The following is a 13934-nucleotide window of genomic DNA, read 5'->3' as shown; positions in this document are numbered from 1 at the left end:
ACTATGAAATTTAAGTACAGACTGCATATCAAATAATATTGTGCCAAGTTGTTTTTTTTTTTTTAAGATTTTATTTATTCGACAGAGATAGAGACAGCCAGCGAAGAGAGGGAACACAAGCAGGGGGAGTGGGAGAGGAAGAAGCAGGCTCGTAGCAGAAGAGCCTGATGTGGGGCTTGATCCCAGGACCCTGGGATCACACCCTGAGCCGAAGGCAGATGCTTAACGACTGAGCCACCCAGGCGCCTGTTTTTTTTTTTTTTTTTTTAAGATTTTATTTGATAGAGAGAGAAAGAGAGAGAGAGAGTGAGTGCATGCACACAAGCGGGGGAGTGGCCACAGAGGGAGAGGGAGCAGCAGGCTCCCCGCTGAGCAGGGAACTGGATCCCAGTACCCTGGAATCACAATCTGAGCTGACAGACGCTTAACTGACGGAGCCACCCCCACACCCTTGTGCCAAACTTCTTAAGAGTGATGATGATACTGTGGTTAACATCAAGGTGAATTCCTTGAGGACATGAAGTTAAAACTAGTACAATGCTCCCATTAATAATTACCTTTAATCACAACATCTGTAAAAATATATACCAAATTTCCAAGACAGGATTATATACCTATGTATTTCTAAGAAGAAAGGCAATTGCGAGCACATATTTTTGAAATCCACAAAAAGATGTCTTCCACGCTAGAGAAAAGGGGTAGATTACAGGAATAGTTCTCCGGATAATTCCTGACACATTCTTTGAAGTCTAAGACTAATATGCAGAGATAAAGTTAGTAGGTTTAAATCTACAGAAAAATTGCAAGAACACACTCACCTGCAGCAAACACATGCAATATAAGCATAACTTATCAACTATTCCAACTAGACAGATGGTAGATTTGTCTTCTTTCTTAGCACATAGTGTTTCGGTACCTCCCACACCAATTTAGAGAAATGGCCACGTGTGAAGTTGGGGATTCTATTGTACCACTGCCTACAGACATGTAGAATAAAATGCCCACTTGAATTCTGCAAGTGACCTGGATTGACAAGACTGTCCACAATTTATCCCTTCAATAAGAGAATTTCCTTTTCCTGCCCATGAAACCACCAGGCCTTGAGGGGTTCCGAGCTCCTTCCCCTTTGCAGTGTTTCTACCATTACTACTGGCAGCTTCTCCACCTTCTGATCTCACTGGCTGCTTCTACACCTCGCTGATTCTGCTTTAAAATCTCAGGAAAAGCAAAGACCACCTATTCCAGTGGGATCTTCCTTACATTTACTTTTGATTCGCTTTTATTAAAGATCACTGACCCTCTTCTCCCATTCTTAAAATGAAACAAAATCTCTACTTGCTTAAGTCACTCAGACATTTAAAATCATAAAAGTCCTTTGGAAATACTGTTTTAAACATACTCTCACTTCTCTTAATCCTAATTTATCTTAGAACACAAGAACCCATTACACAGAACGGTATCACTAAATTACAAACCCGATGAAATCTAGATAATATTCCTAGTATTCATGTATCTTAAAAATAGCTACCTAACAATTCACTTTAGGAATTTCTGCACTGAAACAGCCACATAAGTATAAAGGACCGAATGTTCGGTAATGCTACCAGTCGTAATGTGAGAAGCTCTACTGATCGTGATATGTAACCAGTAGAGAGAAAAGAATTTAAATGACACCTCAGTTTACAAATTGGGAAAGTGAGGAACAAACTAAGGGGCATGCCCAAAGAGAAAGCTGGGTTAGGGCAGGTAGCAGAGGTGCAGGTTACGTAAGAACTTCTTTAGCACAGAGTTAAATAATCAGCTCCTTGTCACTTTTAATCAATGCTGTTTTACACAAAAGCATCAGGGATACATCTGCCCTAAACTCAGTAATATGACAAATGCATCTATTTATAATAAAGAAACTAGCAGCCATATTAGATGTTAAGTCCATATACTCTCCAATTCCTATTTTAGGCTCACTTTTACCCTCCTCTTAAACTTTTTAAATTACTGAATTCTGTAAAGACTAGAAATGCCTGACTCGAGAGAAGACTCCTTAGCGGTAATTCATCTAGTTCATTTTCTTCATTGCGCAGGTGAGAAAACAAACGCAGAGGGAAGAGGAGAGTGACCTATGGCGATACAAAGCGCAGGCAGAGCTGGGCTGGACCTGGGCTCTCACCCCAGGGATCCTTCCTGCCGCCCCTTTAAGCATCAAGCTACACACAAGTCAGCTACTTCACAGCCCCATTAGCTGTGCTGGAAAGCTCCAGATAATGCATGATGAAATCTATTCACACTGAGGTGGCACTGAAATTTTGATGCCTATCCATAGATTCATGGGCTTTGTTATATGGCTTCAAGGACCAAACATGTTTGCAGCAGCAGGTGAGTTGCAGGGGAAGGTGCAAATGTCGCTGATCATAAAGGCAGAAACACTGCAAGAAGAGGCCAAAAGTGAAGAACACCTAACACAGTCTGGTGGTTAAGGACAGGCCAAGGGAATTCTCCTTTATAAAGGGATAAAATATGAACAATCTCAGCAATCTGTGTTCTCTGTATAATTCCAGAAGCATTTTACTCTACATGGAGTCTAGACAGTGTTATAATGGAATGCCCAACACCAATTCCAGCTGGACGTTTTCCTAAACTGGTACTGGAGGTACCACTCAAAGCATGTATTCTAGAAGAGTCAAACAGTAAGGGAGAGATTTTAAACAAATCCATGACGGAAGATCCTAGAATGTTGCTAAATTTCACATGACTGTCTACCTCCGATTACCACGGATTATGCAACAGAATTGTGAACTACTTTCTATAAAAATTACTCCGTAAAGTATCTGCTATTCTGCATTTTTATACTATCACTGGTCTCCCATTTTTGAAACCTGAAGAAAAAATGCTATTCTTAAAAAGCAAATACAAAAGTCGGGTTTCTTTAGTAACAGTCTACCTCTTTACGAACGAATAAAAGCTGTTTAATGGTTGCGCACGCACATACACAGTAGACCTTGAGCAAAACTATCTTGAACTATTTAAAAAGCACACTCAAAATGGAAAACATGTCTCTACTGACCTTTATATATATATAACATATATATATATATTTGAGAGAGAGTGGGAGGCGGGCGGAAGGAGAGGGAGAAGCAGACTACCCGCTGAGCAGGGAGCCCAACATGGGGCTCGACTGCAGAACCCTAAGATCATGACCTGGGCCAAAGGCAGACACTTCACTGACGGAGCCACCCAGGCTCCCCGTTATCGACCTTTCAAAGCAGTTAACTTCCAAGTGAAGTTAAAGATGAAGGAAGCCTTTGAAAAGTCCTTTCCTTCAACCTTTAGAAATAACTGACGTCCCCCCCACCCCAAAGTCTCAACCTTTTTTGATATTTAAAAACCAACGCTGACAATCCTACCACTCCAAAACTGCTGTTCCACCTACTCCACGAAGGGGCAGGTAAAAAGATTCTACTGACATGAACTGGAAAGCATATCCTGGCTCTCAACTGATACATCATATGGGGGCAGGTTTTACATGAGAATTTGTCCCGATTAGCATTTAATGTCACACTGCTTGAGGGCAACAAAATCTGACTCTGTCCCTCTGACTGCATCCCACTCAACCACACAGAAAGCCAAGGTCCATGATCTTACCTCAAACTGCGGGTAAGGAGGAGTCATCGCGGAAGGGGGCCCTGAGGTGGGAGGTGGCATCCCTGACGTGGGTGGGAACAGACCCAAGGCATTCAGATTTAACCCAGGAATTAAATGTGCTTGAAGCTGCAAGAGTAAAAAAGTCTCTCATTTTACAATTAAAAAATCAAGTGTATTTATAAGTGACAATATTCAGACTGTGACCTCTTGTCTAGTAAAGAAAAAAAATCATTTTATGACTCAAATTTTAGAACAAAGCAGATGTTCCCTGTAATTATACTTGAGTATATATGTTTATATTTCTTGATATTTTAAAAGCCGTGTGCTCATTTGCCCCCTCCTTGATGCGAAGCTACACGAGCTTTCTCAAAGCAGGAAACACACCCTTCCTTTCCTTAATGACCAGCTCGGAGTGCTTAACCAAATATGTACTCTGTATGCTACGGGCACAGTAAATACAGACCGAAACACGCATTAGTTGAAGAAGTAAGCAAACAAGATTTGTACATTGAAAAGCAAACCAGATACAGAACAAGCCATTAAAAAGATTTTTACTCCTTGGATAAAATTTGGCAGCCATGGGTCTAAAGGCCTAAAAGTCAAGATCCTTGGAAATCAGGTCTCATCCCATGTAACTATGGCAACTAAACCTATCTTTGAGGTGGAGACGCCAGACTTGAGGTGTGAGCGCCCCGGAGAATCTGCAAAAGGTATATGGAGTCGGATTTGCTCGCAAGGGACTCTGAGACATCAGACGAGCAGGGATGATGGAAAGGTGGGTCAGGAAGCCAGTCATGTGGGCTAAGACAATCAGCATTCTTCTAGGCTCTTCTCACAAAAGGTAATATCATTTCTCTATTTCCCTTCTTTTAGGTGTAGAGCCCAATGGAGGAGTGTGTTTTTCAATCATTTACTTGAAAATTCAAAATGGACTTTTGAAATCTTACATTGTCTGTACCCTCCATCTATTAAGGAATGTCAGCCATTCACTTTAATTGCTTTCATTGTGCTAGAGAAATTATTTTGTCATTTTTAATCCTTTTGTCTCCATGGCTTATGACTAACCAGGTAAGTCTTAGCTTTGAATTCGTAACAGTTGCTTCTATACGCACGTTATCTCCTGTAATCCCAGTCCTAATCATGGCATCACTGTAGGCACAGTAGCCCCACCTTACAGATGAGGAAACCAATGCTTGGAGACCACGCAAGAGAACAGAGCTGTAGCTAATAAGTGACTGAGGTGGGATTCAAACCCAGTTCACATACCTACCTCTCAAGCCCACACTCCTACTATACTCATTCAAATTAATATTGTGTCGAAGTTATTAACCTTTTTAGGTAGGTATTAGTCTTACAGAACAGATAAGGAAGCTAAGGCTCAAAGACTAACTAATTTGCTAAAATCAGAGAGCCAAGCCTAATATCAAAGCCTTCTTCCCAACTACCCCCGGGCACACTCACTATGGTGCCAAAAATCAACTAGAGATTACATCTAATGCCGGCTCCACTAAAGACAACAATATTAATGCAACTGAAAACATCTTTTAACGGTTCGTCAAAATAAAGGCATGTCCTCCATATTAAAACTAACATTCATAGAAGCAATATCGTTTTCATAAGACTCCCTGATTTTCTTCATTATCTCTTCCTCAGCTTTGGCACAGGTTTCAACGTTGCCTTTAACCGTAATGGTGCGCTCGGGGTTATACAGCGTCAATTCCTGCAATCTGCAGAATGAGAGAGGAGAAAGAGAACGAACGGAAATTAGAGGAGGAAGACAGTTCATAACAGTTTGGCCACAGATGGCAACTAAAACCCAACTCTGGTGGCTGGCAATACATAAAAGTGGGTGGTCAGACATGATGGACAAGGAGTAAGCCCCAAAAGACATGAATCCAAGAACTGGAAAGCTGAAGAAAATACTTCCCCCATTCCTACCTTCTTAATAAAAAGGTGTATACAGTTCAGTGAAGTCCATGTGTGAAACACAGTGTACTTCTTGTCCACTTAAGGTGAACCTTTCTCACAATTTAACGGGGACACAGAAAGAAAATGATCTGAGGCATGTACAGTTGGAGTGGAAACCGAGAACCAGATGTACCTCACCTTTCATAAAGATGGTCCCAGTCCGCACTGACCAATTCTAAACGTAACTGGCATTCTCATGGGTCACAAGCAAGAAATAAGCATGGAAATATTCCCAAAAAGCAAACCAGAATTCTTGTGTCCAAACTTACTTTCTGCCAATAATTTTTGAGTTCAGATCAAAGTAAGCTGGAGAAAATAACATAAATCAGTCTGCCTTGACTAAATAAAAAAATGATCCCTTGATGACCACTAAGAAGTTAGAGGCATTCACAATACTCAGCATCTCCCTGCTGACCTAGTCCCGCTGAAGCTTCAAAATCCACTCAGATGACATCTGAGACTGCCTGAGCCCGAGCCCGTCAACAGCCTTGAGAGAAGCAATGGGAGACTCTTCGCCGTGGAAAACAAGACTAAGTACATATAGACTGAAAGGATACAGAAAATTGGTGTAGCTCTCCTTCATAACCGTAGTTAAAATTCTCATTTTCACTACACAGCAGAATGTCTTAAGCTGAACCTGAGCCAGATGAATGGGTTAGCATTCCTTAACTTTGTCTCTAATTTGCTAAAAAGGCAAACATCTACACAATGAAGGCTATTTCGTAGACTTAAAAAGTTTATTTTTCTTCTCTGGTCTCAACCCACCTCTCCCCTAAGCATTTTATACTACAGTTTTTTTTTTTTTTAATAGCTGCTTTAGAATAGCTTTTAAGATTTTTTTCTCTTAAAACCCTCCCCTTTCTGGGTGTAAAATTCAAGACAGGGTAGGATTGTTTATTATATGGGTTTTTTTCTTTACAACAGGCAGGACTTTCTGACTTCCGACCACTGCCTTCTTTGAAAACTCCTTGCTACGTCAACATGCTGCCTCCCTCTCTTTACCATTCTTCCTCAGTTTATCAATCTCTTCTCACCGCCTCTTCTTTGGGTACTCTGATGTAAACTAAGACTAGTTACCCTCGGAAAGAGAGTTCGTTCCATATAATCTCAGAGCATTCATGGACCCAAGGTGTGGCAGCCAGTTTCCAAGACGACCTACTGTCCAGTAACCGTAGTCCCTCCCCTCACTGAGTAGAGCTGACTTGTGTAAATTATATTAGAAAAGTGATACAGTGTGATTTCAGAGGCTGTGTTATAGAACACAGTGCCACCTCCACCTTGCTCTTTCTTGGGTAATCCACTCTAGGGCAAGACAACTACCAATTCTTAAAGACACCCAAGCAGCCCTGTGCAGAGGCCTCACACTAACAGCCAGTGTGGACTTGTCCGCAACATCAAGAGACCCCAAGCCAGAACCCCCCAGTTCAGCTGCTCCTCAATTCCTGACCCACAGAAATTAGCTGAGCAATACATCTTTCCTATTGTCTCAAGCTGCCAGATGTTGGAATAATTCGTTACAACGGATAATAAACTGGGTTATATACTTCAACTTCGGGAGTATATATCAGAAAACCTGACCAAGACTTCAGCTAGAAAATGCGAATATAAAGTATTTAGTGCTTTCTGCAGCCTTAGTAGGAACGGATAATGCTTTCAATACGGGTTAGACACCGACAGTAGATTAAGTCTGAGAAACCAAATGTAAGTGTGGTGGTACAGGCTAGCTCAGACACTTCGAAGACGGGGGAAGCTCTGCTTAATATAGAACCTAGAACTTCACAGCAGTGCTTGTGAATTTTCTAACTCAAAGAAAACAAGGCAGCACTTACGGAGATATTGTGATTTTAGTGTCAGTGTCTTGCTCAATTTTTTTAAGGTTTCTTCCCTCCTTACCAATAAGACGGCCTACAAAGTTATTATGGGCTAAAATCTTCAAGGGAATCTCTTCTGTGCTGTAAATAAAAAAGAAAAAGGTCATAAAATCAGGGTAAGTAAATCTTCTCCTAGGTAAAAAGATAATATCCATTCATTAAACATTTACTTCCTACCTACCAGACAGGAAGCACAATGCCAGGTAGAGTTTAAAGTCGGCTGACCTACATTCTAGCAACGCATGAATAAAGGGGCACAGACACACAAAACACTAACAAGTATTTGAAGTTAATTTTTGAAACCATTTTCTTTTATGCATCTCAGGGACTATCTTCCAAGGACAGATTCTCTTAGCTCACTGAAAACACCTCTTACTCAAACCCATATCCCTAAATCCCCAATACAATTATACAATGTATAAATGCAAAACAGTATGATTTTGATATAAATTTTAAAATGCATACCTAGAGATACATACACAATTATAGAAAGAAACAGAAGAAACAACAGTGATTACTCTTTAGGAGAAGAGGGTAAGAACAGGAAGGGGGCTTTCACTTTTCATTGAGTACCTTTTTGAGTTTCCAATTGATACCTATCACTGTTTAAAAATATCACTGGTATTATCTGGATGGTGAGCTTTTTAAAATTTGTCTCTATTTTGAAAAAGAATTATAAACTTATAATACAGCAAACATATAACCCCTTATAACTAAAATACATTTAACACATGGTAAAGGTCCCTACAAATTAAGTGCTGTTGGTTAGGGCCCCAGGCTAACTCCAGTACCTTAGTCTGGACTCTCCTTTTAGGGTAACCCTGTGCTGTACGCTCAAGCGGCACAGACCCAAACTCCGTTCACTCTAAGTTCCTGCAGGACAGGCATTTAGAGTTTCAACCTGGAACCCCAAGTCAATCTCCAGTTCGCCTTAGCACAGGATTGGCGATTTCTCCGCCTCTATCCTTGCTGCTGCTGCAGAGTAGGGCTGCGCAGACATCAAGAACAGAGCTCCAACGGGTTCAGGGTAAAGGAGTCAGGATTTGAAGCACGTGTCAATCTCAAGGATTCTTCTTGGTCCTTAGGTGGGCTTCCTGTCCCACCTACAGTTCGACTTTCCCCATTCCTCCCAGTCACCCCATATCCAAACATGACTGAAAATAAAATATTTAAAAGACTTATGCTTTCCAACCAAATCAATAGTGCCAACCACTGTAGCCCTTCAGGACGGCATTTCCCGGTGCTGGCTGGCCATGCCTAAGAACTATGTCCTAGAATTCCAAGATAAAACTGCATGAACATCAACCTCTTCACAGGTTAATCCTCTTTACTCACAATTTTATATCTTGAGCTTCCTTATGCATAATCTCCAGAATAGACTTACAAGCCGCAGAAGTACCTTCAGGGGTGGAGAGGATAGTAATTGACTTCTCAGCAGCACCTGCATTCTCCTTACGGTGGACATCGATTCTTACGGGGAGCACAAGAGAAGAAGAAAATGAGAGCTGTAAGCACGTATTCACAATAACAGGGGGTGAGTACCAACTTCAAAGTCATAGGACCTCCGGGCAAAGAGTGGATGACTCACTTCCCTCAAGAGTATAAACTCTTGATAAACTGTCAACTTTGATGCCTTAAAGACAAATTTGAATTCCAGGAATACCCACCCCCACCCCCTTTTCTCAAGTAGGCACATCTTTTCATTCTCTCAAGCTGTATGTGCCTATTTTTCATTTTGGTGTCACAGAACAAACATCTCACGTCAGAGAGCCTTGGTTCAGACAAAAGGCTTTCTTCTGCTCTAAAGCAAACAGGAGCTAGAATGCAAGCCAAGAGGCCCAGAGTTGGAATCCCACAAGCCAGGCCAAACTCATTATGCCACACAGAATATCCACTCTCCATCGTATGAGACGTCGCTTGTCTGTTTCCTCTTGCAAGGCTCTTTCCACATTTTGCCTCCTTGATAGAGGAAAGTCCGCAAAAAAAGAGTGATAGCAATGGAACCCCAGAAGATGGCAATTCTACTTCAAGGAAAACCAAACAGCGGGGAGCCTGGGTGGCCTAGTTGGTTAAGCATCTGCCTTCAGCTCAGGTTATGATCCCAGGGTGCTGGGATCGAGTCCCTGCATCGTGCTCCCTGCTCAGCAAGGAGCCTGCTTCTCCCTCTCTCTCTGCCTCTACCCCTGCTTGTGCTCCCCTGCTCTGTCAAATAAATAAAATCTTTAAAAAAAGAAAAAAAAGAAACAAAACCAATGGCTGATAAACACAAAATGTTGTTCAGCCTCCCTGGTAATCACATCCATGTCAATCAAAATAAGATGTCACTGGGCTCCAGACCTCCAAACAGTTTAGATAAAATGAAGTGCTGGCGAGAGGATGTAAGTGGGCACACGCACTTTGGTGGGGGCGTAGAGCAAACTGGCAGGACCTGTCAAAGCAAAAACGCTTATCTCTTGAACCAAGAATCTACTTTTTTGTAACATCTCCTACAGATACAGTCTCATATGTGGCCTCACCCCCAGCATCACTGACATTTGGGGCCCGATTAAATCTTTGTTGGGGGAGCTGTCCCGTGCACAGAAGGGCGCTCAGCAGTATCCCTGCCCTCTACTCACTGGATGCCAGGAGCACGCCCCCCATCCAGCTGCGACAAGCATACCTGTCTCCGGATGTGACCAAATGTCTGCTGGGGGAGATCACCACTGCTTGAAAACCACTGGCCTAAGAATGTTCACTGGAGCACTACTTAGAAAGAAAACTGGAATGATCTTTCACATGCCCATCAAGAAGAGCTGCTTAAGTAACATGTCACCCAGCAGTGTACAAACGTGTTGTCAAGTTACAGGTACCACACAGGAGGAGGTCCTTCATCTTAGGTGAAAACAACACATGACAGGATTTCTCTTTTAAAGCTACACATGTTAGTAGGTACGAGGAACAAGTCCTGTAAAGTTACATTCCCACCTCAACAACGGCTACCTCCAGGGATCAGATAAAAGGTAACCCCTGTTTTTTAAGAAAAATGTGTGTGCTTGTATATTTTGAATTAAATCAAAATAACTCTTCTGTTGTCTGAAAAGTATAAGAAAGAAAATCAACTATCTGGAAAAGTGTGTCTGGGGAAAATCAAGTACTGGTGAGTCCCTCTAGCCACCTGAACACCAGAAAACCTACAGAACTCCTGGCCTTAAGAATGACCACTTCAGGGGCGCCTGGGTGGCACAGCGGTTAAGCGTCTGCCTTCGGCTCAGGGCGTGATCCCGGCGTTATGGGATCGAGCCCCACATCAGGCTCCTCCGCTATGAGCCTGCTTCTTCCTCTCCCACTCCCCCTGCTTGTGTTCCCTCTCTCGCTGGCTGTCTCTATCTCTGTCAAATAAATAAATAAAATCTTTTAATAAAAAAAAAAAAAAAAAAAAAAAGAATGACCACTTCAGGGGCACCTGGCTGGCTCAGGCGGTTAAGCATCTGACTCTGATTTCGGCTCAGGTCATGATCTCAGGGTCCTGAGATCAAGCCCCCATGTCAGGCTCCACGCTCAGTGGGGAGTTTGCTTGAGATTCTCTTTCTCCATCTCCCTCAGCCCCTTGCCCTCCTCTCTAAAAAAAAACAAATAAAAATGAAATAAAATGTACTTGGCTTAAAAAATAAAAAGAATGACCACTTCATCACACCAATAATGTTAAGGTTTGGATTTCATTTTCTTAAATGTTTGAAAACAGAAGATTTATCTCAGAATTAAAACCTAGAACTAAAAATAAGGGCAATGAGTAGGTACGGGGACGGGTGAGATAAAGGGGATTAAGAATACACTTAACATGGTAAGCACTGAGTCTGTATGCAATTGTTGAATCGCTACGTTGTACACCTGAAATACATTAATGTAACACTGTATGGTAATTATACTTCAATTTAAAAAATTTCCAAACCCTTAGAAAAAAAGAAAAAGGCAACGTAAAAATGAAACAAATAAGGGACATTTAGAAATAATTAAAAAGTGCCATAGGTAACAGTCCCAATCTCAGGAACTGTCTTTCCGACCACTGTTTCAATCCCCCATCACTGTAAGTATTGCTTATCTTCTAGTGGGTAACATGTTAATCTTCCTCCTAGTTTATTTCCACCCGCTCACCGTGTTAAGGATTACAAAAACTCTGATCCTCTGACAGAAGGAATATTGCTTTACAGATCAGGGTAGCCCTCTGAGACCATTCCAGAAACAGAGGATCTAATAATGACTAGTTTCAACGGCAAGAGTTAATTAAATCCACTGGCAGAACTCTGCAAATGAATCATCGGATATAACAAAAATTGCTTCCCTTCCCTCTCCATCCTCCATCTTCCTGCCCTAAATAAAACAAACAGTTCAATTTAAATCACAGAAGCCCTTTCCTCTGACAAGGAAATGAGTAGCTTTAAAAGGGAAACTCTAATCTGCCACACGACAAGGAAGGGAAACCATTTAATAATTAGTTTCTGCAGGTAACACTGGATCAAGAAAAGCAAGGAGCCCTTGATTTTTAATAGTAAAACCAGGCAAATTTAAGATTAAAACTGATCTCAGCTATGGTTCAACTGTCTTCTCCACGCCCTACATTATGAAGTCCAAGACCATCGACTTAGCACAAAGGTGATGGGTATCCAACATCTCCTGCTTCAAAGCAGGGGGAGGCCGGGGAAGGCAGGATCAGACAGTACTCTGCAGCTAGAGCCGGTGTGCACCACCACTCAGCACAGTCCATTTTGGTTCTGCATGGAAAATGAGTCGGCTAGTTCGACACAGGCATGGTGCCTACGATAAATATGGCCATCCCCTTAAGCCTATCGGAACAAACATCGTAAGCAAGATACACACAGCACCACAGCTGTACTTTCAGAGAAGACTGCTTAATTGCTTGGACCGCAGAAAATAAAATCATTTTCCTTACTAAATTTAAAAAGCAAAATAAGCCATGATCATCTCTGTAGCTGGCCCACGGCCACTTCCATACCCTTTTGTACACAATGGCACGGCCACTTCTCCCAGTGCACTCACTGTTCCTCGGGAAATAGGGCAGCTGCTGTCCCAGAGATGCGCCCAGTGCACTCTACAGAACAGGGGTGTGGACAGTTCACTGCTAAGCTTCTTTGGGTCAAAATCTCCACATACAACTTTACAGGATGGTTAATAAAGCAGAACAGCTAATATATAATTCACTGAAGCTTTTAAATTGAGAGAGTATCTTAGACATGTTTTAAGGGCATTGAACATAATAATTTACATTCAGTCATTTCATTCATTGGACAAATATGAGAGCCTTCTACATACCAGACAATGTCTCAGCACTGGGGCTACTGTCTGTTTATAGCTCCTGCTTTCTACTCCTGCAAAGCTAGCTCCAACGTTTAATGCAGAATCTTCCAACCCCTTAAAATCAGCATATTAAAGCCATCAAACATCCTTAAAAAAAAGTCAATCTAACTACATGGCTTAATCACAGGATAAGTATAGACCATAGCGGAATGACTTTTTTTTTTTTTTTTTTTAGATTTTATGTATTTATTTGACAGAGAGAGACAGCCAGCGAGAGAGGGAACACAAGCAGGGGGAGTGGGAGAGGAAGAAGCAGGCTCATAGCAGAGGAGCCTGATTTGGGGCTCGATCCTACAATGCCAAGATCACGCCCTAAGCCGAAGGCAGACGCTCAACCCTGTGCCACCCAGGCGCCCCCGGAATGACATTTTTTACTGAAGTAAAGCAAGACTGAAACACCATCTCTGTATTGGACCCAGAAAATTACTTACAAAAACACCGAAGGCAGGTATCCCTGGGGATGGGGGTGTGCATAGGGGGGCAGAAAACAACCAAGAAGTAGCCCTTTTATTCATCAGTGCCTCCCCCATCAGAAGTGGATTAGGGATCATTTGTTTTCCATTCATGTGTACAAATCTGAAGTTCTCTTTCAGATTAAGCTTTAGCCTCAGTTTTATATAAAATGAACACTAAGATATCAAATCACAAGGTTCTTCCGGATTCCCAAGTACTGTGCAAGAAGGATCATAGCCACAGTCAGAAGGACATCAAGTACCAGAACAACTTACTCTGCTATTAAGATTCAAAGGGGAAAACATTAACACCCCTGGCAGCCTCAACTAATACTCACTTAGACTGAGTCTGTTTGGTAATGTTCCGAATGGTGGCACCTTCTTTTCCTATAATGGCTCCAACAAACTGGGTGGGGACCAGCAGGCGTAGAGGCAAGTCACACGGTTTCTGCTTGGAGACCGATCCTGGAGACCCCTGCCTCGATGAGCCCCTCTGCCCAAACCCACGGCGACCTCGAGGCTGCTGCGAGGGGTTCTGCTGGGCAGCAATTTCATCAGGGATGTAGGCCACTTTCAACGTGAAGCTCTCCAACTGGAATCCATTCAGTTTGTCTAATGCTCTGGAAGGTGACAAAGGGCAGAGTATGGGAAGAGA

At 42.2% G+C, this 13934-nt stretch overlaps 1 protein-coding gene across 1 annotated transcript in view; it reads right to left on the bottom strand.

Annotated features, from left to right (window-relative positions):
* Positions 1–13934, bottom strand: part of IGF2BP3 (insulin like growth factor 2 mRNA binding protein 3) — a 144031-nt gene that overhangs the window by 20777 nt on the left and 109320 nt on the right. The window contains exons 6-10 of the mRNA XM_087860972.1: positions 13618–13899; positions 8811–8945; positions 7434–7556; positions 5228–5363; positions 3637–3762 (exon numbers count right to left, since the gene is read on the bottom strand). Coding sequence (XP_087717098.1) covers positions 3637–3762; positions 5228–5363; positions 7434–7556; positions 8811–8945; positions 13618–13899 — 802 coding nt within the window. The remainder of the gene's footprint in view (positions 1–3636; positions 3763–5227; positions 5364–7433; positions 7557–8810; positions 8946–13617; positions 13900–13934) is intronic.

This window comes from Ursus americanus, chromosome 3 (assembly GCF_024610735.1).
Source record: "Ursus americanus isolate L20-20 chromosome 3, mUrsAme1.1.p, whole genome shotgun sequence".
Taxonomy (NCBI): domain Eukaryota; kingdom Metazoa; phylum Chordata; class Mammalia; order Carnivora; family Ursidae; genus Ursus; species Ursus americanus.
This window is presented reverse-complemented; position numbering and strand designations above follow the sequence as displayed.